At 43.5% G+C, this 26,920-nt stretch overlaps 1 protein-coding gene across 1 annotated transcript in view; it reads right to left on the reverse strand.

Moving 5' to 3' along the window:
* The window catches only part of PAX4 (paired box 4), a 253,499-nt gene that overhangs the window by 93,286 nt on the left and 133,293 nt on the right, over positions 1-26,920 (reverse strand). The window contains exon 5 of the mRNA XM_078656109.1: positions 9,095-9,185. Within this exon, the coding sequence (XP_078512235.1) occupies positions 9,095-9,185 (91 nt within the window). The remainder of the gene's footprint in view (positions 1-9,094; positions 9,186-26,920) is intronic.

The raw sequence follows: 26,920 nt of genomic DNA on the forward strand, positions 1-26,920 counted from the left end.
ATATGCCACTAAAATCATTAGTAATTTGAGTATTTGTTTTGTGTGCACAGTTGTGTTATTTTTTTCCGAATTACGATTTTAATGTTTGAAATGTAAATCCTACAAATTGCTTGGGGGTCCCCAACTTCCAGTGGTGACTCTATGGGGGGTCCTCAGGAGTCAAAAGTTTGGGAACCACTGCCCTACAACAAAAACACCAATGACTAGTCAACCCAGAACATGCCACTTAGATTACATAAAGTAACGTGGATAACAATAGCACTCTTTCATTATAGTCTTACACCAGTCCAATACAAGATGTAAATAAAGAAACGTGCAACTTTGAAATGTTTATTTCTAACACCAAAATCTCATGCACAGTACCTTAGATAATACAACCAAACATATTATCACAAACAAGGTTGTCAGCATTGTTACTATTCTATAAGATACAAACGGAAAAAGCATCCTATAATACTAAAGGTAAACACATTTAAAATATAACTACATTTCACCCTCCCTACCTAGCAGATTAGTTTATAACTACAGAAAGTCTCATAGGATTACATGGTCAGACACATACCTCTGGTACTCAGCAGTAATAGATCACATTCAGTGCTCCAAACACTATCAAGTTATGAATGTTCTCCAACTGTGTGTAACTTTGCCTCCACAATGCATTATGAAAAGTGCAAGTATCAAAGGAGGACACAACTGCATATGTATTTTGGCTCGAACTTCCGAGGATCATTCTGAACAGACACAGTATTCAAGATAACTTTGATGTTCCATGCTCTCACTATACACACAAAACTAGCGAGGCACTTTACAAATCTAGCATGCCAAAATCTAGATACATTATCGCTTCTTTTATCGACAGAAAACTGCCGATAAAGCAGCAATAATGGGCTTGATAATAGGCCCTTGTAAATTCCCATAGCAGCCCAGGTTCTGGTATTAACCTGGGCTGCTATGGAAATTCACAAGGGCATATTATCAAGACCATTATTGCCACTTTATTGGCAGTTTGCTGCCGATAAAAGCAGCGATAATGTATCGCCTTATGTTGTTGATAATATGGCCCGAAATTCGTTTTATTAATTGAATTGTTTACTTACCTACAATCATCCAGATTCCGCTGTTTATCACCCAACCCCACCTGGCCCCTCCCCCGCTCCGCCTGTCTCACCGCGACTCCCTCCAGGGGCCGGGTCTGGGCTTGATAATACGCCCTTGTTAATTCCCATAGAAGCCCATGTTAACACCAGAACATGGGCTTCTATGGGAATTAACAAGGGCGTATTATCAAGACAATTTTCGCCTTTTTATCGTCAGTTTCCTGCCCATAAAAAGTCGATAATTTTAACACCGGTTCTTGATAATATGCCCGTCAGTGCCATATTATTAGTAAAGGGCGATACATTATTGCCGCTTTTATCGACAGGAAACTGCATATAAAGCGGCGATAATGGGCTTGATAATAGGCCCTTGCAAATTCCCATAGCAGCCCAGGTTCTAATGTTAACCTGGTCTTCTATTCAAATTCACAAGGATATATTATCAAGCCCATTATCACCGCTTTATCGGCAGTTTCCTGCCGATAAAAGCGACGATAATGTATCGCCTTTTGTTGATAATATGGACCATTGCTGCTTTTTTTTGACCAGTAAACTTAGGTGCATCAAGGACCGGTGTTAAAATTATCGCCGTTTTATTGGAAGGAAACTGCCGATAAAACGGCGATAATGAGCTTCATAATACGGCCTTTCCCATAGAAGCCCATGTTAACACCAGAACATAGGCTTCTATGGGAATTAACAAGGACATTTTATCAAGCCCACCCTCCCAACATTAATAATAAAAAACTCCAGACAATGCAGGTACCCGGAGCTGGAAGGTCATTTTACATATTACTGCCCCAGAAAGGTGGCGTTCCCCGCGACGTGTACGGGGAGAGAGGGAGGGAGAGCTCAAAACATATATTTTTTTAAAAAGACCCGAGGACCGTAACCCCCCCCCCCCCCGCATACTTCAAAATAAAACCAGAGGAGTGCCGTTCCCCAGTGCTCGGAGCACCTTACAAGCCCCCATTATGCAGAAAAATTGCCCCCGTAATTTGCCCCCCGGGACCTAATGAATAAAACGGACTTCTATTTTTTGTTTACCTTTTCCACTGCGTACAAGTACTGCACGAGTCATTTTAAAAATTGAGCCTAAAGATCCATGTACCACCCCCTGACCAAGACTATATGCTCAGAATGTTTCTACTCCGCCCCCTTTCCATATTTCTCAACTTTGTTTTACTGTTTTCTTGTGACTCTGCTCTCCTGACAAACAACATGGCTGCCAACACTTCCTGGTTTGGAGTAATGACAGCCAATCAGCATGCAGCCCCTGCTCGTAATTGTAGGTATTTACATGTGCGTACGCCGCGATTTTTCTTCAAATAAAATAAAATAAAAAATAGAGCCTAAACATCCATGTACGACCCCCTGAGCAGGCCTAGAGGGTCAGAATGTCTCTACCCTACGCCCTTCCCTTATTTCTCAACTTTGTTTTACTGTTTTCTTGTGACTCGGTTCTAGCGAGGCACAAGATGGCTGCCAACACTTCCTGGTTTCGAGTGTTGACAGACAGTTCACAGCCAATCAGCATGCAGCTCGTGCTCGTAATTGAAAAGATTTCAGTACGCGTACTGAACTCAGACTCTAGATATCGCTATGATTTTACTTGCAATTTTCTCAGAAACTACTGAGCGGATTTACACCATTTAACAAAAAGCACATTCTGCGAACCGAACTCTACCTCTCTGCCAAATTTGGTGTAATTCCGTTCAGCCGTTCGGGCTGTAGCCCTGGCTAAAGGTCCCTATGGAAAATTGCATGGGGAAAACATGTTTTGGGACCCCCTTTTTTCTCGGCCCCCACTTGACGAATCACCACCAAAATTTCAGGGAAGGTGCGGAACCAAGCAGGCCATTTTCTTGGAGAAATTCACGAAGATTCGTCCACTGGCGCCAATGTTATTCCAAATAGAATGTTGTGGACTTCCTACTGCCAGTAGGTAATATATATATACATACACACACACACATATTAATGGTAATAAAAGTAATTTTATTTTACTATTTTTTTAATTATGTTAATATAATTGATTAATATCTATTTGTTTCTGAACCCTACAAATCTCTTACTACCCCTATAAACACCACCGATCCATGCACACGCTAAAACCCCTAACAACCCCAAAGACTATCCATCCCTGAATCCTAAACATCTCCCACTACCCCTAAACATTTACATTCCTGAACCTTAAAAACTCATTAAGAGTCTTTAACTCTATCTACTCTTGAGCACTACCCATCATTAAACTCTAACGAGCATTGGCATAGCCAATAGGTCTTGCCTTTGGGACTTTGTAAGTGTTTAGCAAGTGCTATTGGCAATGCCAATGTGTTAAAGTTATGTTGTAGAAAAGTGTGACTGCTGTCTAGCATATAGAAACATTTTAATAAATAAAAACAATAAAAATGTGTTGGTTCCTTTGGTCCACTTCGTAAATGGGAGCCTAACATTGTCCTTCTGGCTTCTGCTTATGTTACAGTTCACTGGTGTACATTAGTGTAAAAATTGGTGGTGCAACAGTAAAATTAAATATTGTCTGTTGAAGCGCTCCATTACATTGGATTGTGGCTGTTCTTGCCCAACTCATCCAATTCTGCAGCCAGTGCACATATTTTTAGTCGCCCTCCTTTGTTTGTTTATTGATTTAATTTATGTATTTTAAACTTATGAAACCAGGCATGACTTTTTCGGTGAACCCATGAAGCCTACTGCACTTACCATTGGCTTTACACCTTATCCAGGGCCACTGCAATTGTGTGACGGAAAAGGACCAAATTACGTGGAAGGGTTGCATAAATTATGCAGCAAGAAAAGGCAAATTATGCAGCATAATTCGGCACATTTTATCATAGTTTTTCTTCCATATTTGTACACCTGGAAATAGTGTTTGGGAATAGGGTGCACTTTATTAGTTACAATTTAACACCCAAATACAGCAATAAGTAACTTAAAAATGCCAGTCAAATCTAGCGAAAAGCATTCCAGGTGCATGCGCAGGAATCCGAGTCGCTATAGTTTTTGTAACTTTTCATCCGTTTGAAACATAACAATGTGTTTTTATTACAATCTGCAGATGATGGATGACGTGGCAAATGCGGAAAATACAAAATTATGTGAAAATCGCCATGGCAGCAGAATCGCATAATTCCAGTGGCCCTGACCGTACCCACTACCATCCTTTTCCAGGGTAGAGTTAAGGAGGCATAGCTGGGAAGAAGGGGAGAGAAAGGCCCTGACGTGAAAGAGGGGTGCAGAGAGAGAACGCAGGGGAAATGAGGGAGGGAGAAAGAAGGAGTAGCAGCATCTGGGTGTCAGAGAGAGGGCTAGCAGACGGGCGAGGAGAGAGAACAGTACTCTCCCACTGTGACATGGAGAGCAGGAGCGTGGGGTAGTAGATGGGATGTTAGAGCGAGAGGGAGAATTTGAGAAAGGGATAATTAGTAATATAGAGACAAAAGAAACAAAAGGGTTAGATTAGATAGAATGAGAGGGTGAGAGGGAGAACAGTATAAAGTCAATGTGATAGAAAGAGGGAGAAAGAGGTAGCAGAGAGGATGGATAGAGAGAGTCACTGAGAGAAAGAGTGAGCGAAGAGGGGTAGATGGGATGGGAGAGAGTCTTAGATGGTGGACGGCAGGAGCCGCAAGAGAACGAGGACAGAGACTAAAGGGAGGGCACAAAGGAGGACTGAGAAAGAGGGGAGTGGAGAAAAAGAAATGCAGACTGTTACTGTCAAAAGATGACAGCATGCGTGAGAGAGATAGCAGGATGGGAGAGAGAGGGTGAGAGAGATGAAAGGATGGAAGAGAGAGGGTGAGAGAGATAGCAGAATGGAAGAGAGATGGTGAGAGATGGCAGGATGGGAGATAGGGTGAAGGAGACGGAAGGATGGGAGAGGGTGTCGGACAGACAACGAGGGAGTGGGAGGAGCCACCAGCGGACAGGAGCGGGAGAAGCAGTGACGCTGTTACGGACAGAGCAAGGGAAGGAGGGAGAGAGTGACGGGAGGGAGGAATGGCCGCAATTACTGACACTTCAGGAGAGAGGGCGGGTGAGGACGGGAAGGCATGAAGAAAGGAGACGCTTGCAGAGGTGACAGGGAGAGAAGAATAGAGAGAGCCATTGGGAAGGGCCAGAGACAGAGGGTACTGGGAGAGAGAGGCGACATTGGCAGGGAGAGAGAGTAGTGACGGAAACATAGTTCATTAGACATGAAGGGAAAAGGGTTTGAGGTTGGAGGGGGTACCATGTGCGGCCACTGGTTTGGGGGGGGGGGGCGAGACGAGGTAGAAACAGAGAGAACTCCACAGCCAGTGGCAGAAGATAGGGCATGGGTAGAGGCGAGGAACAAGGGAAATTGGGTACAGGCAACAGTCCATAATAGGGCGCGCTCGTGAGTGCCAACCCATCCTGAGTAACAGACAGCAAGGCCCAGCTGCAGCCCGCCCTGCCCGCGCGCCAGCCCCAGGAGAGGGGCCTGTCCCAGCAGCCTGCAGGAAGAGTGATTCACTGTGGCTGGCACAACGGGGCCTGTGTGCTGCGGCAGCGACGACCAGAGGGCCCTGCTTGTTTTGGAACAGACGTATTCCATTGAAAAAATCCAGTTTACGAGGGCTTGAACCAAAGCTTAGCGACCGCTGCTCTATTTTAGGAAGAGTCTAGCGCTGTCAAGTAGACGCATGCAGCACGAGGCACGTCTGTGATCGCTGAGCTGGTTTGCAAGATGTTTGTCGCGAGCAAATGTAGCGCCTTGATGGTTACCCTGAAATAACAAGCATTGCTATTTCAAAGCAATTTGAAAGCAAAGCAAAGTAACGCGGCTCAATGAGAACATCAAAGCGGCCGCGAAAGTGTTTGCCCGCGCACATGCACTCACTCTCTAGACTGACCTTGGTAGCATTTTTTGAAGCCCTTACTAGAAATCTTGCCAGACCCGCGCATGCGCTGGGTCAGGCAAGACCTAAAAGCCTCTTACTAAACCTAATCCCATTTGTGAACCCTAAAAACCATATATTACCCCTAACCACTACCTGTCCCCGAACCTTAAAAACTCCCTACTACCCCTAAACACTACCAACCAATGAACCTAAAAAAATCCTTAGTAGTTCTTAATTCTGCCCAACCCTGATATCTAAAAACTCCTTGCTACCCTTCCTTGAACCCACCAATGAACCCTAAAAGTTCCTTAGTATCCTAAACACCACCCATCCCAGAACCATAAAAACTCCAAACTACCATTAAACTAGCCGCCCATGAACCTTAAATGTACTTACCTCCCTTAAAACACTAACCTTAAATATAAAAAATATATTTTTACGTTTTTAATGACTTCTTCCTATATTTTATTGTTTTTTAAATATAATATAAATGTTACATTTATATTTAAAATTAATAAAGCTTTTTAAATTATATATTGTTTATTAAATAACTGACAATAAATATTATTATAATTTAAGGGCTCATTATGATGTCGGGCGGAAAGCCTCTGCCCGACAGTCGATATCTTCCCGACAGAGTCGGAGCCCTTCCAACGACTCGGTCAGTTTACAGTCCAACCACCCAATTACGTGATTGGAACGTAAACTGGCCGATCATTCCAACTCGGTTCTGACCGGCTCAATTCTTGTCAGTCGAAACCGCACCGTAAACCCGTATGGACGGCATTTACGCCATCGGGCTTACGATGTCTCTTTCCAACCACCTTTCGGCGACAGCCTGTCCAACATGGAAAGGCTGTCGGAAAGTGACTTTGGGTCCCTTAGCAGGGCCCAATTTCCCACAGGAGCCTGTGTTATGGCTGGTTCTCGGGCATTACACGGGCTCCGATAGGACACAATGGGAATCCGACCGAACAGTGTTGGGTCGCATCGTAATCCGGCGGTCGGAACTGCCGACCACAAGTCGGCCAGTCCCAAATCCGAGACGGTGTCGGTGGAGACTTTCCGCCAGACATCGTAATAAACCCCATAATGTTTAAATTAAATATTTGCATATATCAATTATAATACTTACATTAATGAATTATGAGTACATGAATTGAAATTTATTTTAAAATAAGTTTAGAGTCATCTGTCCTCAAGACTATATATGTGTGTATGTTTATATTTTTCTTATCTTAATCTATTTCTACATATATACTCCCACACATATACATACATACATATATATTGCCCAGTGGCGGTTGCTACTGGGTAGTTATAATTAGGATTGTGTTTCCGTAGGAAAAGCATTTTTTGCTTTCCCAATAACTTGACGAATCTTCGCAATACTTTTCCAAAAAAGTCTCATTCACTGCAGCTCCTTCCTGAAACATTTTGGGGTGATCTGTCAAGCAGGGGCTGAGGAAAAGGGAGGTCCAAAAACACATTTTCCCTGTTCATTTTTCCATTGAAAAATTGAACAGCGATACTGCAAAAATAACAGAACTGAATTACCAGAAATATGGCAGAGAGCTAGAAAGCGTGCTTTTTGTGATTGGTTGTAAATCCAATCAGTAGTTTTAGAGAAATTAATGGCTAATAAAATATGGATTTTTCATGATGCAGAAGATCCGCAAAGATGACAAATCTCAAGAGGAGATCTGATTGGCTGCTACCACATCAACAACGATGTAGCAGCAGCCATCTTAGGACTTGAGACTCAGTCCCGGGTCCTTTCAAATGGTAAAAAAAAAAAATAAGATGTCAGGGCCAAAAATATTTTTTGACCCATGGCCCAAAAAATTGTGTTTGATTTTGCTACAAATTTGCAGTCAATCCACTGCAAAATTTTAGAAGAAAAAGCGTGGACTCCTGTGAATCAAAAGAAAACAGCCCTGTGGTGGGCTAAGTGGGCTGCGCAATTGCCTCTAGGAAGCCCCATGGATTCCATCCCTCGGGCCGCTTGCCCCCCTCCCCAATAAATTTAAATAAAATAAAAATTGGCGGTCCTTGCCTGAGGCTTCCCCTGTGGCCCCTACAATGATTAAGGATCTGGGTGTCTCGGTGGGCACAGGAACACCCAAATTATAATTAAAAAATGTGAATGTAAGATCCGCTCATTAATTATTCACTGCTCCTTCCAAGTAACGTCCCATACTGCCCTGCAAGGTCTTTCTAAAACATTTTTACAGCTTGGTGGTGCTCCTATAAGAGGTAGGGGCATCTAATGAAGCATTTTGTTAATGTTTTGGGGGGCTGCAGTGAGTGAAGCAACCCCCAATAACATGCAAAAAAAGGCATTCTCCTGGGTTATTAAATCCATGAGTCATGACCCCGGGAGAGCTTACCATATTTTTGTAAAGCACTCCTGGCTGGGTCTCTCTGCTACACCTGAAATTACATCATTGATAACAACACTGTGCATGGCGGGCGCAAGCTATAGTTACTTTAGGGCACAAGTTACAGTTACTTGAGATAACTATTACTGGTGAATTTCAGGGGTTTTGGTCACTTGAAAACGGTTTGTTTTAACTGACATTTTCACCTAACTATAACATCCATTTAACCTTTTGTTTTTTCATTGAATTTCTAAGTTTGTTTTAATGTAATGTAAGATATTATTACCATACCTAACTATAATGTCACTTTAACCTTTATTTTTCAGGTTTTTAGTGAATATATATCTGATTGTGTGTGTTCACATACTTAAACATATACACATATATAAGAATAAAACAGATAATTTCTAACAATTAAAATATGACTTACCTGTGAAGTAAAGCCAGTGAGGTAAAACAATTGAAAACCCTAATTGTGAGGCAAGACTCTCAGTGTACGTACCTGCAAAGAAAAAAGTGAGAAGTAATGTCAAAATACCCCTTTAAACCAATTTAGTAGTAATGCAGCTTTAACAAACGTAATAAAATGTGGAAATAAAGAAAAAGAAAGGAAATGTTTTCAGCTCTTTGCAAATAAAGCTCCCTTTTTAGTGGAATTGACTACTGAGAAGGTGGGAGATTTTCTGGCAAGACTATGACATTCAGTGCACCACATATAGGAACTGAGCCGTACCTGGTGAAGAAGAGACTGCCATGCAGTTATCAATATCTGAAAGAATTGGGTCCATGTGCAAGTTCCTCAGAATCCTGTTTATCGATGAGATCTAAGGAGTAAGGAACACAGGTTACAAGCTTTAAGAGTTGGTGTACAATAGTGGAAGGGATCATAAAAGTTCCTAGAGCAGCATATGGGAATGTAGTAGAGTAAAGTAAATGATGACAGAGAGAAATGTAATGAAGTGAGTCGCTTATCTGGAACTGGCTTAAGGTTCTTTTTGCTTGTGCACTGCTTGTCATCTCCCTTATAATCTGCCTCTATCATGCACAAAGGTAAAGCTCCTTGTGTTGACAGTGAACAAGACGCATGAAGAGCATTCCCAATTTATCCATAGATGCAGTTTGTTGAAAAACAGGTGGTGGGGTCTCACTCTCTCTGTTGCCTACATCTTAACTCTTTCAACATATAAACATTACCCATATACCAAATAAGTGATCCCTTATTCCCTGCAGTTATCTTTGCTCTAATTTACCTATATCTAAAACTCTGTTTCATGTCTATGGTGTCCTGCTGTTGATCAATAAAGCACTGCCATCTCTTGACGTGAGTGCAAACCATTAAAGTTAGGTGGACAGTGTACTCCATTGCAAACATGAGGAAGTACCCTGTCCTCCAAACCCTAGGTCTGCCTGCCTCATTTAGACAGGGCCAGAACTTAAGTTTTCAGTCGACGGAGCCCTGTTTGTTACTTAGATGTAAACTTCCTCCAAAGACACAACGGAGTAGGGGCTAGCAAGGAAAGACATTACACCACCTGCCTTATTTAGGATGAATGGTATAATGTTTGTTTTTTGTCCGTCACCACCAGGAAAAGACTTTGAGAGTTTGTTTCTGAAAATTCAAAAAATTTGGAAAGGTTTGGTTGCTGGATGTCAAAACTTAGGGGAGCCATCCACCAAGCATTTAGTACAGAGAAAGGAAGTGCAGCAACAGCACTTTCTTTCAATGTACATAGATGATCACTAGGCCGGTTTTCACCTATGAATTTGATGGATGGTAGTCTATCAGAATGACAGAGGTAATGTCCTCCTTCACCTTGATGAGCAGAGTACCATCCATCAAATCATAATCCCAGCAATTAATCTTTATAAAATGCTTAAAAGGTACTATATTTACACTCTGCTCTACACAGAATTATAAACTGCGACATGGAACAAAATCAAGAGTTAGATCATTCAGTTGTTAAAATAGAAATACATGTCTCTATTCAAGGGATGGCTTGTATCAGTAGGAGACGGACAGTTAATCAATCTATTTTTTAGATCTTAAATTAATAAATTATGTTCAGGAAAAGATAACTCAATATGAAACTCACATCAGGAATATCCAATTTTAAGTGTAGAAGCTTTTAAATATGTCATTTGTTTAGTGTTTTATAGACAACATAAAAACATAGAAATAAACAAGGGCTCTGCAGCACTAAAACAAGCAGAAAATGGGTATGTAGCTAGTATAGTTGTGAGTTTATTACCCCTCAGTGTGGAAAAATTGATTTCTAAAAATACACTCAGAAGGGGCCTTATTCAAGCCAATACAGAGGTGCGATAGCAAGGATATTAGATGAATCAAAATTGAGAAAATACAATGGGAAAATCCTTTACTACAGCATCCATTTTAGGACAGCCTCATTCCATACTCCTCATCTGTACTTCTCATCTATATTTCTCATCCATCCGATGGAAGAGAAGTTGAATAGAGAGATGTGATTAGTGAGATGTTCATAGAGTGGGCCTAGTTTAATCACTATGCAATCAGCTATTCCAATCAAAATTAAGTTGATAATATTTACATTTATACAGACTGGATCCTAGTGTCATTGATGAAACTGATAGGCAGTAGCCGTAAAAGGCTTCAATTACAGAACGCGGTTCTAGAGAACAGTCATATTCTAAAAGCAAAAATGTTTTGCAAAGAGATAAAGAAATATGATTGGGAACCTCAAGGATGGCAAAGTTACAGGGTAACATGTTTCACAGATGATGTGCTGTTTACCACAAAAAGAAAAACTCATTTGAAGTACCATTCTTGTATTTATTTATTTAGTGGCATGCAATTTAAAAAAGAAATGCTTTTAATAGAATTATAGTGGTCAACAGCATCCCAAGCAGGTAAATAGTTTTAGACAAACGGCTTTCAAGCTTGCCAAGGGTGTTGTACACTTTGTTTGCTAGAATGACCAATGCAAAGACAGGCAGATACATCAAACTGAAACTTGATACATACAGAATCCCAAAAAGGAAGACACATAGTAATGCAAAATGGCAGATTATCAACCAGTGTTAGCAGATAAATATGTAAGGGAGGTTTGAATTAAAGGATTGAAAGTGTGCATTGGAAGATTGTGAAGAGTTCTCTTGTTTCTGACTGTTCAGTGGGACAAAAGGGTAGTTAGGGAGGTCCAAGAGCAGACTGTTAGAATAATCCACTTTGCTGTGAATAAGAGTTCAGAGAATAAGAGAATTGTGCAATGCTTTCACTTTGTGGAATGGGAAGACGGATGGGATTTTACATATGTTCAGTGCTTAGTTAGGAGATGTAGGAGCAGGGAAAGAAAAGATGGATGATTCTAATGACCTAGCAGGATTGACAAGAATGCCAATATTCCAATATGCAAGGTAGAGGGCCAATGTCAGGGGAGAGTTGATGGGAGGTGGTAAACAGACGGGTGCAGTAGAAGAAGAGCAATATAAGACCTCTGTATGATAAGAATTCAGGATGAGTGACTGTGGTGCTCTACTGTGGTGAATAGCTTGGAACAATCCAAAATGAATGATTGGAGGAGGAACAAGAAGGTTAGGAAAAACATATTTGAGTGTCATCAGCATGGTGGTGGTACGAGGAACCAAAGGATGAGGTGTTGTCATCAAAAGGGATGGTGTGTACAGAAAATAAAAATGGACCCTAACTTGATGGACAGGATTTTATAACACAGAGAGAGAGGATGATTTTGAGCTCCTGGTAACTGATAAATATTGATCAGAAGCATTGAAGTTAATGGCAGAGCAGTGGGTTTCTAAAATGTTCTTGAGGAAAGTAAGGTAGGGTGTGAAACTATGTCAGATGCAGCAGTAAGAAGGAAGGCATTAGGATGGAGAATAGATAATTGGGACTGTTTGCTATGATGAAGTTGGTAATGTTTGTATGCTGTATGACAAGGAGAGAGGTAGGGAGAGTACTCTGACACTCTTGTTCCCCGGTCAGTATTCTATAAACAAAAGAAGAGTGTCCATGGAGAAAGGACTATGCCGTTCACGGGAGCACCAAAACAGCCACACTGGGATGTTAAGGAAGGCCCTCACTCACCACCTAGTGATGACATGCTTCATCATCGGGCCCCACCAAAGAGACCGAGTGTCTCTTTGGTGTGCTGCAACGCCAGAATTACAGCGGAGCGGGATGGTGAGTAGAGGGTATGTTGCGTGCAAATGTAAATTAGTGGGTGATGGAGGTTTAAAAATGTCAGTAGTGTATCTGAGATAACACTTTATTAAATGATCACTAAAGACAATAGATCTAAAAAATGTGAGGGACCAGTCCAGTTTAATTGAGTGGTGGGTTCCTACAGAGTAGTCAACATGTTTCTTGCCATTGAAACGGTGTTAATTTACCCGGCAATTCATCAGGACTGGGTGTGAAAAACCCCGGCGGTATGGGCACGCTAAGGCCCACCCTTACCTGGGGACGTGAGTGTGAAAAAATTAAAAAGTGGTGTAAAAAGTGCAAAAAAATTAGGAATAGAAAATTATTCCTAATTACTCCTGGTTTAGGAGGCTTCTACTGATCGTTTCTGCACTTTTGGGGTGTTATGAATAAACACCATGGGTCTCAGGAGGGGGGTGGAAGCGTATTCGGCACACCGCCCTCGACGCTCGGCACCCGTAGTCCACCTACGTCACCCTCGAACTGGACCCCGACGAGGTCCAGTTCGAGGGTGACGTAGGTGGACCCATGGTGTTTATTCATAACACCCCAAAAGTGCAGAAACGATCAGTAGAAGCCTCCTAAACCAGGAGTAATTAGGAATAATTTTCTATTCCTAATTTTTTTGCACTTTTTACACCACTTTTTAATTTTTTCACACTCACGTCCCCAGGTAAGGGTGGGCCTTAGCGTGCCCATACCGCCGGGGTTTTTCACACCCAGTCCTGATGAATTGCCGGGTAAATTAACACCGTTTCAATGGCAAGAAACATGTCGACTACTCTGTAGGAACCCACCACTCAATTAAAGTGGACTGGTCCCTCACATTTTTTAGATCTATTGTCTTTAGTGATCATTTAATAAAGTGTTATCTCAGATACACTACTGACATTTTTAAACCTCCATCACCCACTAATTTACATTTGCACGCAACACGCCCTCTACTCACCATCCCGCTCCGCAGTAATTCTGGCGTTGCAGCACACCAAAGAGACACTCGGTCTCTTTGGTGGGGCCCGATGATGAAGCATGTCATCACTAGGTGGTGAGTGAGGGCCTTCCTTAACATCCCAGTGTGGCTGTTTTGGTGCTCCCGTGAACGGCATAGTCCTTTCTCCATGGACACTCTTCTTTTGTTTATAGAATGTTTGTATGCTCTCAGAAGAGTACACAGAAGTCACATTAAAGGGAATTTGTTCAGGTTATGAGGGGAGAGATACAAAGTAAACTGGTCAAAAACTAAGCACTGCAATGTGTTGGGTGAAAAAGAGACAAGAGGTACTTAGATGTAAGGAGAGTAAGGGGTTGCTGAGGGTTTTTAGGAGAGGTATTACTACTGCAGATCATGAGGACTATGTTCAAAGAATTTGGAAAGTTGGCAGATACATAATTAACACACCAGGTTAGGACTATATCTGAGAATGGTGATATATTAGTGCTCCTTGTTTCCCCTTTTCAACATTGGTTTATTTACTGCAACCTGAAAATATGAAAATTTGTTCAGGACATATGTTTAGCCATTGTTCAAACAAGCTAAAACTGACATGAATAGATGGCACAGTGGAAATGTATCATTGATGTCGTATGTGAAACTGGCCAAAATAAATATTCTCTCCAATATTGTGTTTCTATGTTACACAATTTCTTTTGCTTTCCCAGAAATTTTATGAGTGGGGAACTGTTTCTGTTGCTGCAACCAGTTCCTTCTCCCGCTCCCACGTGACTTTGGAGTGAGCCTCGTGAGCCGGGAAGACACTGAGAGGACGCCGGACTGCGGCTTCGTCGAATCGGGGCTTTCCCGCTGCCCCCGCTGATCCCACTGCTGAACCGCTGCTGGTCCCGCTGACATCGGGACGCCGGCTGCCTTGTTTCTCGGTTGTGGCGGTGGCGGGCAGCCAGGCGGGCTGGGTGAGACAGAGCAAGCGGGAGGAGAAGCCGAGCCGCGGCTCCCCCGCTGATACCGGCTGCCTTCCCTTTTCTCTGCGGTGGGTTGATATCCAGCCGAGGATTGCGAGCAGCCAGGCATCCAAGCGGGACTTAGTGTCTTGAGTCTCTGCCCCCTACAGCGCGCTGGCGGCCTCACCTAACCCTGTACTGACAATTTCAGAGAGCAGCAAGCGGAAACATGGACACACGGAAAAGCAGCTGACTAGAGTGTAAGGAGCTGTGAGCTCAGACGCGAGACGGAGCAGGGTGCTCCATAACAGTCGAGGCATTGGATGCTCTGGAGGCATCCTGTGGAGTGGCCAGAGAACCACAACCCCTGGTCTCCGCAGACATTATGGCTCCTCTCCTGGCACTCTCCTGCTTAGTGTCCCAGTGCATTCTGGGACTTGTAGTTTTGTATTTCTCCATAGAGGCACATTGGACTTCCCTGTAAACCCGGAAAAGGAACCGGAAGACCAGCGGGCGGCCTCGCAAGCGTCCTTCCCTGCCACACGAGTGCACTAGGAGGCGTGATCTTTGTGCAGCAGGAGCGACACCGGAGCGGCTTTGGAGTTGAGCTGTGAACAGGACAACTAGCGTGACTAAGCATCACGGGCGGCGCCGCAAACCGCCACGAGCAGGTAGGTACTGTGTGTACCGCGGAGCGACTGTAAGCCATAGAGCCGCAGCGTAGGGCATAGAGCCGTAGTGCCATTGGTGCTGTTGGTGTCACGGGTGCTGCTGGTGCTGCGGGTGTTGCGGCGTTGCTGCATGTGCCCTGTGAAAAGCTCCGCATGTACTGTGAGTGTAGCGGGTAACACGAATGGACTGTTATTAAGACCAAGAATGAGACTCTAAACCTGATTTTCTCCTGATTTCCCGCCACAGAGGTGCGAGGTCCCTCTGAGCATCCAGTCAGGAAAGCTAATTAGCCATCAAACACCCTCACTTATTAACAACAAAATAAAATAAAATAACAATAACCGTCACGCGAAGGCCTACCAAATAATAACCTCCACAAGAGGCCCCGAGGAGCAGCGAAGCGCAATGAGAGTAATCTGGAAAGCGCCAAAAGACTCAAAAGGGCACACTGAATTTTAAGAAAGGCAGTGTTCAACTGGTAACCAGCTGGAGTGTAAAGGCTGGTCCAAGTGTGTACACGACGGTTGAGGAGCAGCTGGTGGGCTCATACGATGTTATATACTCACCCTGTGTTTGCTTTTTGAGTCATAGGATATTCAGAGTGCCCCGAGGTGCCTGTGGAGCCAAGAGCCTAGAGCTGCATAACAACATATTTGGAATCTATTTAGTGAATCTTTTCCTCACTTTACATACTTGTATTTGGTCTGCCTCTCTCCGTATCATCACGTACATTGTGGCATATAAGAAAATCTTCCCAGTAGATCAAGTAAGGTAGCCACAAGCAATGTGCTCAGGTAAAGAAAGAAGTTTGGGTACTCCAAAAAAACATGTCCGAAAAAATCAAGCACCCAAAGTGCTAAAAAAAGGCTAGAGCTAAAGCTCAAACAAAGGGGTGAATCAGACACTAATTTCACCAATAGCTAGGATGTTTGAAAGACCTACAAAAATCTCCCAGAAATTTGATTTTATGAAAGATCTAACAACAGCACTCATGTCAATGCAACTAGAACCAGAACTGAAAACTCAACAAACCCCAGTCAAGCCAACAAACGAGTCAAAAGAGAGCCTAGTTTTACTTGATGAAGCTGACGTAGATTGGGTTTCTGACCAAACTAAAGATCAACAAGGGACAGATGGTGAAGGTCAAAGTAATGTGTATACAGAGGGAAAGGATTTTTTACAGTGAGTAAATCCTCTGAATCAAATAAACTCTCAAGAAACAAAATACAGAGTGCTGGATAAAACAAGGATGGTTGCAATAAAAAAGGAATGGAATCAAATTGACAACATCAAGGATACAAACAACGGAGGATATCCGCTCCCACTAGAAGATTCAGAAAAAAAAGGATGAAGTAGTCAACAAACATGCACTGGATCCTAAAGCACCTCATCGAACGGCCACTGAGGTGGATAAAAACGGTCATATAATAGGAAACCAACAAAAAGACCTTATAGGATCAATTAACTTGGAAAATGGCCCAACTGGACAAATAAAGGCTGGCGGTGAAAATACAACAGTACAAAGATACGAAACCCAAGAACATTTAGGACAGGACACTACTAATCAATTAAAGAAATCAGTTGGAACAAATAATCTTTTAGGAAGCAATGACAAATTTGTATCTGCAAATGAACTTGCCACAAACAAATCCAGTTTTTCTACAACAAAATATGTAGCGGTCACGATGACAGAAATATCCCCTGAAGTTGTAAAGAAATACACATGGACAAAAAAACAAAAAACCTAGAAAATCAGGATCCAGGAACCATATGGGACATATTCTATCAAACATCAGTATTGACTCTTGAAGCACTAACGGTACAAAAGGGGGGGGTGATGGACGGAGCATCTGAACCAATCAAACACTCACACCCAGTCAAAAGATCTGGGTGTGATCCATCACCGTTCTTTAGCCCACTCCGCCACCCCAGTTCAGACATGGCTATATGCAAATCAGTCTGACCCTGTGCCTCATGGGAACAGTCCAGCCCGAACTGCCAAGCCATGCCTTCCCTGGACCGGAAACAAGCTAATCACGTCTGAGTATACCCTGCCACACTTATGGCGGCCAAAGCGGTACAAAAGGGGGTGGTGATGGACGGAGCATCTGAACCAATCAAACACTCACACCCAGTCAAAAGATCTGGGTTTATTCCATCACCGTTCTTTAGCCCACTCCGCCACCCCAGTTCAGACATGGTTATATGCAAATCAGTCTGACCCTGTGCCTCATGGGAACAGTCCAGTCCGAACTGCCAAGCCATGCCTTCCCTGGACCGGAAACAAGCTTCCGAGGACCGGTTTCTGGCATTCCAGCCGTCTTCAGCCCGGCTTGCTTGAATCCAGTGGCAAAGTGAGCAAGGGACTCACGTCTGAGTATACCCTGCCACACTTATGGCGGCCAAAGCGGTACAAAAGGGGGTGGTGATGGACGGAGCATCTGAACCAATCAAACACTCACACCCAGTCAAAAGATCTGGGTTTGGTCCATCACTGTTCTTTAGCCCACTCCGCCACCCCAGTTCAGACATGGCTATATGCAAATCAGTCTGACCCTGTGCCTCATGGGAACAGTCCAGCCCAAACTGCCAAGCCATGCCTTCCCTGGACCGGAAACAAGCTTCCGAGGACCGGTTTCTGGCATTCCAGCCGTCTTCAGCCCGGCTTGCTTGAATCCAGTGGCAAAGTGAGCAAGGGACTCACGTCTGAGTATACCCTGCCACACTTATGGCGGCCAAAGCGGTACAAAAGGGGGTGGTGATGGACGGAGCATCTTAACCAATCAAACACTCACACCCAGTCAAAAGATCTGGGTTTGATCCATCACCGTTCTTTAGCCCACTCCGCCACCCCAGTTCAGACATGGCTATATGCAAATCAGTCTGACCCTGTGCCTCATGGGAACAGCCCAGCCCGAACTAACAGCCTTGAAGCACTAACAGCACTATCAAATAAAATGGACATTCAAATAGACATACTGAGAGTTATGGCCAATGCAGCTGTTGGGATTGAGAATACATTGGTGGAACAGAATAATCTCATAATAAAGGCACAAAGGGAAGTTGCGGCAAGTTATATCGAGTGTACATGTGCTCCCATAATTAACAAACGAGTAACCATCCCAGAGGTTGTGAACACAATCTTGTAGGATTTTATAGATATTGTCTGCATAAGGAAAAACGATTACTGTAAGGAGGATGATCAGCCTTCTAATACAAGGGAGCTTACACTAGTAAACAAAGGGGAGCATTTGGAAAGAATGGATACCAGGGATGCTAATATATCATGCACGGCAATCCAATCAAATACAAACAAAGACAGTAACAACATAAAAGGTAATAGAATATTGTTGGATTCTCCTCAAGAATTGAATAAAGAAGGTTCAAATGACGACGAGACTATTAGCCTTTGAAATAACAAAAAGACAGAGAAAAAAGCTACATAAAGCAAGAAATAAGGCAAAAAAGGAAAATTTGTCGCAAATTGATGTTAAATTGGAGACATCCGAAATAGAAAGAGGAACAACAATAGATACCAAAACGGATATATTGCCCAATTCAATTGAAATGGGAGGAAAGCTAAGGAAAAAATCAATAGATAGTAATGTTATTGGGATGAAATCTTCAAATGCCAAAATATTTAGTGACAGAAAAGAAAAATCTTATGATATTTTTGCTAAACTAATGCACCCTCGGTGCATTCAAAAACTGCCCAGATTAAAAACAAGTACAGTAGCCGAAAGCTCCAACCTAACATCGTATATTCCGAAGTCGAATTACAAAGAGTCCACGAAGAAGAAGCAAAACGTAAAACCAATGGAAATGGTTGTGTAATAAAATATCTCACTTCCTGTGGTATCCAAAGTGAACAAACTAAAAGTATGACCAAAGAAATGATACTACAGAATACACAGGAATATAGAACAGCAGTGCATAATCAGAATGCATGGCAAAATAACATAGGTCCAACAACCCGGAACCTAACAGAGCAAGACCAAAAAACTCCGCCCAACCAAGCTAGGAATACAAACCAAAAAGAAGATATCTCCGTGAGTAACGAACTGGGGGCTGATAGAATAAAGACTAATTCTTAGATATTCTAGTAATTGAAAGAAGTGGACAGAACAGGCTGATTACCTATGAGGAATACGGAACATCTGAGGACAAAAAAAGTGAAACAAGGCTCTTAAAAAATAACCCTGCTCAAATTATCTTTAAACCACTTTATGAATCAAGAGGAACACATGATATCCTAAATAGAGGAAATATCCTCCGACTAATGAAAACGATACCATCACTTGAAAAGATAACATCTGAGGGTATTGAATTTGTAGGTTTCCAGCTTGATTCCAAGGAAGACTTCCACTAACATTGGTAACAGGGGCCACCGGGCCTACATTGGAATTGATCTTGAAAGAGTGCGGAATCTTCCATAGTTGGGGGATATTAATCAGCCCACTGCTTCTAAAGGTCTATCCAGCACCATTCTTAATTAAAGGAAGCCCCACAAAGCAATCACACCATGAAAAAATTAACTCTATTTTTTCCATATTAAAAAATCCCCTGGGCAAAACAAACCTTGAAGAAAAAAAGGGTCTAATATATTGAAGAGAAAAAACACAAATGGAGTGAATGAAAAATGGATCATGACAGCTTTACACGGTACTAAGGAGCATTGACAAACTTCATCACAGGCAGTACAACAGGAACAGAGCACGGTCACTTCTACAATAAAGATTTGCTCATGGAATATAAATGGGATCTGTAAAAAACTAATTGATGCTCAAATACATGGATTACCAAATAGCAGTCAAATAGTACTATTGCAGGAAACATGGGCAATTGACCCATTCATGTTAAAATATTACAAGGCATACTACCATATAAAGCTTGCAAAACCAGTTCATACAAAACTCTAATTTTAGTCAACATATATATACCTCCAAAGCAGACCTCCAAGAAAGAGATGTGTGCCGCTCTTAATAATTTTCTTCTGGAGCAAATTCTGGAGGAGCCCTTAGCTGACTACATCATAACAGGTGATTTTTATATAAACTTGCTAATACCATTTGTGCGGGATGATTTTATTCAGTTCCAAAATCAACAATGGGAAATCCCGGAACCAATAATGGAATCAAGAACAATGATTAAACAAACGAGAATGGGGAGAAATTTTGTAATGGACATGGAAGCACTGGGACTCAGAATATTAAACGGTAGGTTCTCAACGGACACTCCACCTGCTTGCTCATTCCATTCATATAACGGTAACTCACGCATTGATTACACACTGACATCACTGTGTACTTTCAACAGTGTAACAGCATACCGATAGAATAAAGTCCCGGGTAGCGATCATAGTCAACAAATTATTGAGATAAAGCTTTCCTGTTCAAAATATCAAAAATATCAAAAAATGCAAGGCCAGACCAGCACCATCAATAACAGGAAACTTATATGGAAAACCCATAATACGGACAAGATCATGGCAAAAGCGAAAAGCCTAGTTGAAGAATGTTTTAAAGAAACAATAATGGGAACAGTAACGGACCAATGGGAAACATTTACAGAGAGTGGATTACAACTGAAAGTGAATATGTTCTTTAGGTCAAGAAAAATCAAAGAAATGCAATAAGGAAACTGGCACAATCTAAAATAAAGACAGTGCATCTTCCTAATGTTCATGATTATTACTGGGTGACCCTCTTGAATACTATCAGTGAATAACTAAATCTAGTGTCTCTCATTAGCTCTGTTACAAACTCGTTTGTATGTACTTTTTTAAAAAAGCAGTTCTATGGTAAGTCACTATTGAAATTCTTTATTTATGCTTTTTTAGGCAAGTGGAGCCGAACATGTTTTACATCTGTTTTCATTAGTCTAGCCTATCCTCTAGTATCTTAAGCATTCACACATAAGCTTGTATATTTTTATTGTTGACAACACTACATGTTAACTTAAATAATTATACCATTCCTAGAACAGGAGAGTGAGCTTCTGCATCCATAATATATTAGGGTTCCATATGAAGAGATGGGGCTACTTCAATTCAGAACTCTGTGCCATACAATTCTTTTTTGGAGTGACCTTTCAATACCATCTACTGCTAATTGGCAGTGTATAAGATGTGTTCATTTGAAAAAACGGGTATTACTGTTTTTCCTAATTTGATTCCATTTTCCATAATAAGCATGGTACTTGATTTTCTGCATGTTATAATCAATCAACTCAATATTTCATTTTAGATAATTCAAACATTATTGAAGCTTTACACTAAGACTAACTAAATCATTCAATATGGGTAACTTGTTTTTAAGAAACTAGTACAACTACAACACACACAAATGTAATTCTTTTTTTATTTCAACCCAACCATATCCCTTTTTTTAATAGCCAAATATTCAAAAAAATGTCAACTCTTTTTAAACATCAAGGCTCATCCCTCAGGTCCATCCTCTTCAACACCTACATGACACCTCTAGCTGTCATCATCAGAACCCCTGATATCAACATCATATCATATGGCGACGACACCCAGTTCCTTCTCTCGATCTAAGCAGATCCCTAATTCCCCAACACCAACTTCCATAACTGTATGAAGAGTGTCGCAGCCTGGATTAAGGACAGTTGTTTGAAGCGCAACACAGACAAGACCAAAGACGTGCCTGAAACCTATGGTTTTTTACGTGAATTTCAAAGGTTTTTTAAATGCTAGTTTCTAACTATGCCTACAGAGGTAGAACATGTGAAGAAAGAAGAAAAACACTGATCTTTGGCACCCACACCTCCCTCTAGAATGACACTTTGTGACCCACTAAACTCGGACCCACACCAAAAGACCATGCCCGCAACCTCGACTTTATCCTGGACAGCAAACTCACCACATGCTCCAAAGAAAATTCAATGCCTCCCCATAAATGAGAAAAACAGTCACACAAGCCATAATCACCAGCCGTCTCTGGACTATGGCAATGCACTGCATGCAGGGACCACCATTAAACTCATGCAAAAGGCTCCAGACGATATACAGAATTCAGCATCCAGATTGATCCTCATCTTCCCAAATGGATCCACATCACCCAGCACCCAAGGAACTTCCACTGGCTCCCTGTCCAGAAGAGACGCCAATTCAAACTGACACATGCCTACAAAGCCCTCCACAACCAAGAATCAGCATACATGAACCATCTGCCTCCCTTGCTCCTTGCACAGACACCCCGCATCTGCCATAGCCACAGCAGAGGACGCTCATTCTACCATCTCACTGCAAAGTCCTGGAACGCCCTCCCTCTCCGCCTCCAAACATCACCCTTCGTTGACGGACTTCAAGACCTGGCTCTTCGACTAGCCCAGCAGCACAGCACCTGGATACCCTCATGGGTGATAAGTCATGCTCTACAAGAAATGATTGATAGAAATATAGTGAGAGTGTCTCATTAAAGGATATTATTTTCTGAGGTAGAGGGTGGCACGTGTATTGGACACAAATATGTAAACTTTATTTCAGCACTAAGACAGGATATGTGTCTTCTGAACTAACTATAAAGTTTAATGGGGTGAGATGCATAGTAACCAACGGCTAGGCCGTATGGGTGAGGACATATTTGTTTGTTGCAGTATCCATAACCATAACATTACAGAGAGAGAGATGTGAAAGGACATTAAATTACCAGGGAGAAACAGTGGCTTTTATTCTCCTCATATTGTCTGCAGTATTCAACACCGTCGCCCACCACATCCTCATCAACATACTCAACAACATAGGCATTCAACAACACACTGTTAGAAATGGGGGTCTCTAGTTGGCACTGGCTGGCGCCACTGTCCAAATAGGGACCCTTCCTCCTAAGTCAGGGTAAGCGGGTCACCCTTTTCGATAACCCCTGCTCAACCCTGTGGTAACGTAGCACGAGCAGTTAGCCCTATCTCAGAGGCAGTGTGTAAAGCATTTATGACCACGTACAATATGGCAGCAATGGCACCACAAAAGGGCACAACTCAGGTAGGTATAGAAAAATAATATCTTTATATAGCAGTTTAACTCAACTCTCAAAGCATATCAACAATAACAATTCACGTCAACCCATAGGGACTCAAAGAAATGACAACGTCTTGACCCAATCGTAACACTGACTGAGTTCAGGGATGGGGCCTAGGCGAACCGTTGCACACCAGGTACCTGTCTTTGGAAGGGGGGACAGCATGCAGTTTCTCAATGAAGCGGAGATAGTGACAGGCGGACTCCCGCGACCACAATACGGGGCGGCAGAGGTCTGCAGCGTGCATCCACACTGACTCGGGTACTCGGGGACAGGCGGGCTCTCCAGAGTAGCAGCAAGCGGCTGCGGCGGCCCGGATTGGGGGAGGCAAAGACTCTCGCCCCGTTGCTCTGTGGTGGGCGCACAAAGGCAGCAGCTCTCTCTCTTGGCAGCGGCAGCCCACAGGACAATTCCGGGGGTGGATGCAAAGTTGTCAAGGGTGTGGTCCCTCAGGGGCTACAACTCTCTCTCAGCTGTGGCGGCCCGCTGGATAATTCCAAAGGGGGATGCAAAGTAGTCAGAGGTGTCAAGGGTGCAGGCACTCCATGGCTACAGCTCTTTCTAAGCTGCGGCGGCCCGTGGGACAATTCCGAAGGGGGATGCAAAGTAGTCAAAGATGTCAAGGGTGCGGCCGCTCCGCGGCTACAGCTCTCTCTCAGCTGCGGCGGCCCACGGGACTATTCCAAAGGAGGATGAAAAGTAGTCAAAGGTGTCGAGGGTGCAGGCGCTCTGCGGCTACAGCTCTCTCTCAGCTGCGGCGCCCCACTTTTCAAAGCTCGATGATGCACAGTAACACAGGGTGGTGGGCGCTTAGCGGCTACAGCTCGCTCTCGGCTGCGGCGGCCCACGGGACAAATCACAATGGAGCACAGTAGCAAAGATGTGGGCACTCAGCGGCTACAACGCTCTCTTTGCTGCGGTGGCCCAGGGGACAAATCACAATGGTTCACAGTAACACAAGATGTGGGCACTCAGAGGCTACAGCTCTCTCTCAGCTGCGGCGGCCCACAGGACAAATCATGATGGTGAACAGTAGCTAAAGGTGTGGGCACTCAGCGGCTACAGCTCTCTCTCGGCTGCGGCGGCCCACAGGACAGATCACAATGGTGCACAGTAGCAAAGAAGTGGGCACTCAGCGGCTACAGCTCTCTCTGCTGCAGCACCCATGGGACAGATCCCGATGGTGCACAGTAGCAAAGATGTGGGCACTCAGCGGCTACAGCTCACTCTAGGCTGCGGTGGCCCACGGGAGAGATCACGATGGGCAGGTTCCAGTGGCTCTCAGCGGCGACAGCTCTCACTCTACTGCAGCGGCCCACTCGGATCCTGTGGAAGGTTGGAGGGTGCAGATTTAAGCAGGCTCTCAGCGGCGGCGGCTCTCTGAGTTGCAGCGGCCCACACAGGTTCAGCAAAAAAAATGCTCAAAGGTTCAGAGTTAGGCGGGCGCTCAGTGGCGGCAGTTCCCTCTGAGCTGCAGCAGCCTGCACAAGTTCAGTAAAAGCTTCAGAAGACGTCCAGTCCACGGCCCTTACAGTAGACCTAGAGGCTCTGGATTACTCGACGGGGGCCTCACCTGTAAGCGGAACTCCCCGCACGGGAATTCCAATGGCCGACTGGGTGAAGTCTAATGTCCCTGAGATTTCGGCAGGAGGCTCCCTTGATTTGGGCCCTCTGGTAGTTTCTTTGGCAAGATGGGTTAAAGTTGCAAAGTCCTTTTCTCCGTTCACTCGGACAGAGTCTCGTCTTGACATCCAGAAGGAACACACTTGGCAAAGTTCCAGCGCAGTATTTTATATCTAACAAGTCTTTGTTCTCTAAGGTTGCAAATCACTGATGCCAGTCAGAACCAGATCCGTGGGGTCGGGGAGCACTTGGTTTACGAGGCGACATCCTGACCTTTCAGAATGAGGGGGTCTGCTATCAGACACCCAGTGGAAGGTGGAGCCATCATTCACCTTGCCAGGCGCGACCCTGCTTGGATCAAAGAGTCACCCTTCCCCACGCGTGGAATACCAATCCCTTTTTTCAGCCAGGTCTGACCCAGCTGGACCTGCTACTCCAAAACCAGACGGCCAATACGCATACTCGCAACATCCCGCAGTAAAGCTTTAACCAAGAAACTACCCTGTTTTCAGGAAAGGTATTTCACAACATATAATACCAAAACGGTCGTCACTAAAAGGTGGCCCTCGCCGGCCCAATGATAAACATATTAAACTCGTACTTCCTATCGGGTTCCTAGGTCCAGATAGGGTGATAGACAGTAATCCTTAACAACACAGGCTATAGTAATGTAAGCGTCCAAGTTATCCTACTTCATACATTCATTTATATACATGGAGCATTCGCGCAGTGGCACTGAGTTGCAGTGGCACGGGCGCCCAGAACATCTATCTCCAGCCAACATGTAGCAGGGAAAGGGAGACCTATGCCAATGATACCAGGTCTAACACACACCCTCAAGTGGATCATCTCATTCCTCTCAGGACGCACCTAGAGCATCTGTCTACCCTCTTTCACCTCCGCTCCCAAGGACATCATAAGTGACTTGTCCCAAAGATCCTCCCTCAGCCCTCCTCTGTTCAACATCTACATGACCCCCTGGCAGACATCATTAGATCCCATGGACTCAACATCATCTCAACTTATCCTCTCGCTCACCAAGGGCCCCTCCAACAAATAAACCAACCTCCGCAGCGCCAGGACCAATGTAGTCAACTGGATGAAAAACAGCTGCCTTAAACTGAACTCTGACCAAACTTATATACTGATCTTCGGAAAGAAGACCCTCATCTGGGACCACAGCTGGTGGCCGGAAGAACTCTGACCCACACCCTCACAGACTGGCCATGCTCCCAAACTCGGCATAATCCTGGACAGTCAACTGACCATGAAACAACAAGTCAACGCGGTCGCCTCTTCCTGCTTCCACACCCTCTGCAAACCTTTCAGATTGATCCAAGTAAACACCAGAAATATCATCGCACAAGACCTTGTCACCAGCCGCCTCAACTACGGCAACGCACGTACTGGTATCTCCACTTAGCTTCTCAGAAGACTACAGACAATACAGAATATGGCAGCCAGACTCATCTTACAACTCGCAAGCGTACCCACATCTATCCTCACCTCAGAAATCTCCACTGGCTCCCTGTCCAAAAAAGATGCCTGTTCAAGAAGCTCACACATGGCTACAAAGTCCTTCACAAACAAGGACCTTCCTACATCAACCTATGGCTGAACCTCCATCTTCCCGCGAGACACATGTGCTCCACTTCGCTCGCACATGTCCCCAGCATTCATCGCACCAGCAGCAGGGGCCATGCATTCTCCTACATCGAAGCCAAATCCTGAAATGACCTCCGCCTACACCTCTAAACGGCTCCCTCCCTGGCAGTCTTCAGAAAGCAACTCAAGCCCTGGCTTTTTTTTTTTTTTTTTTTTTTTTTTTCCTCTAGGATTATATTTTATTTTTATTTTTTTTATTTTTTTTTTTTATTCTTTTTTCTTTGAGTGTTTCATTCTTTTTTTTTTTTTTTTTTTTTTTTATAAACCTTTATTTGAGTATGCAATAAAATACAAGGATGGGCCTACAACCACACGGGCCAGCCGCTAAAGAGGAGAAAATACACAATATACACTTCCGTAGCGGTAACGATCAATCGTCAATGCAATACTCCATATAATATACAGAACAAAAACAGATTTTGTTTTATAAAAAAGAACAGACACACAAAAAAGGCGAAAGTGTATT

Source organism: Lissotriton helveticus, chromosome 1_1 (genome assembly GCF_964261635.1).
Source record: "Lissotriton helveticus chromosome 1_1, aLisHel1.1, whole genome shotgun sequence".
In the NCBI taxonomy this organism is placed as follows: domain Eukaryota; kingdom Metazoa; phylum Chordata; class Amphibia; order Caudata; family Salamandridae; genus Lissotriton; species Lissotriton helveticus.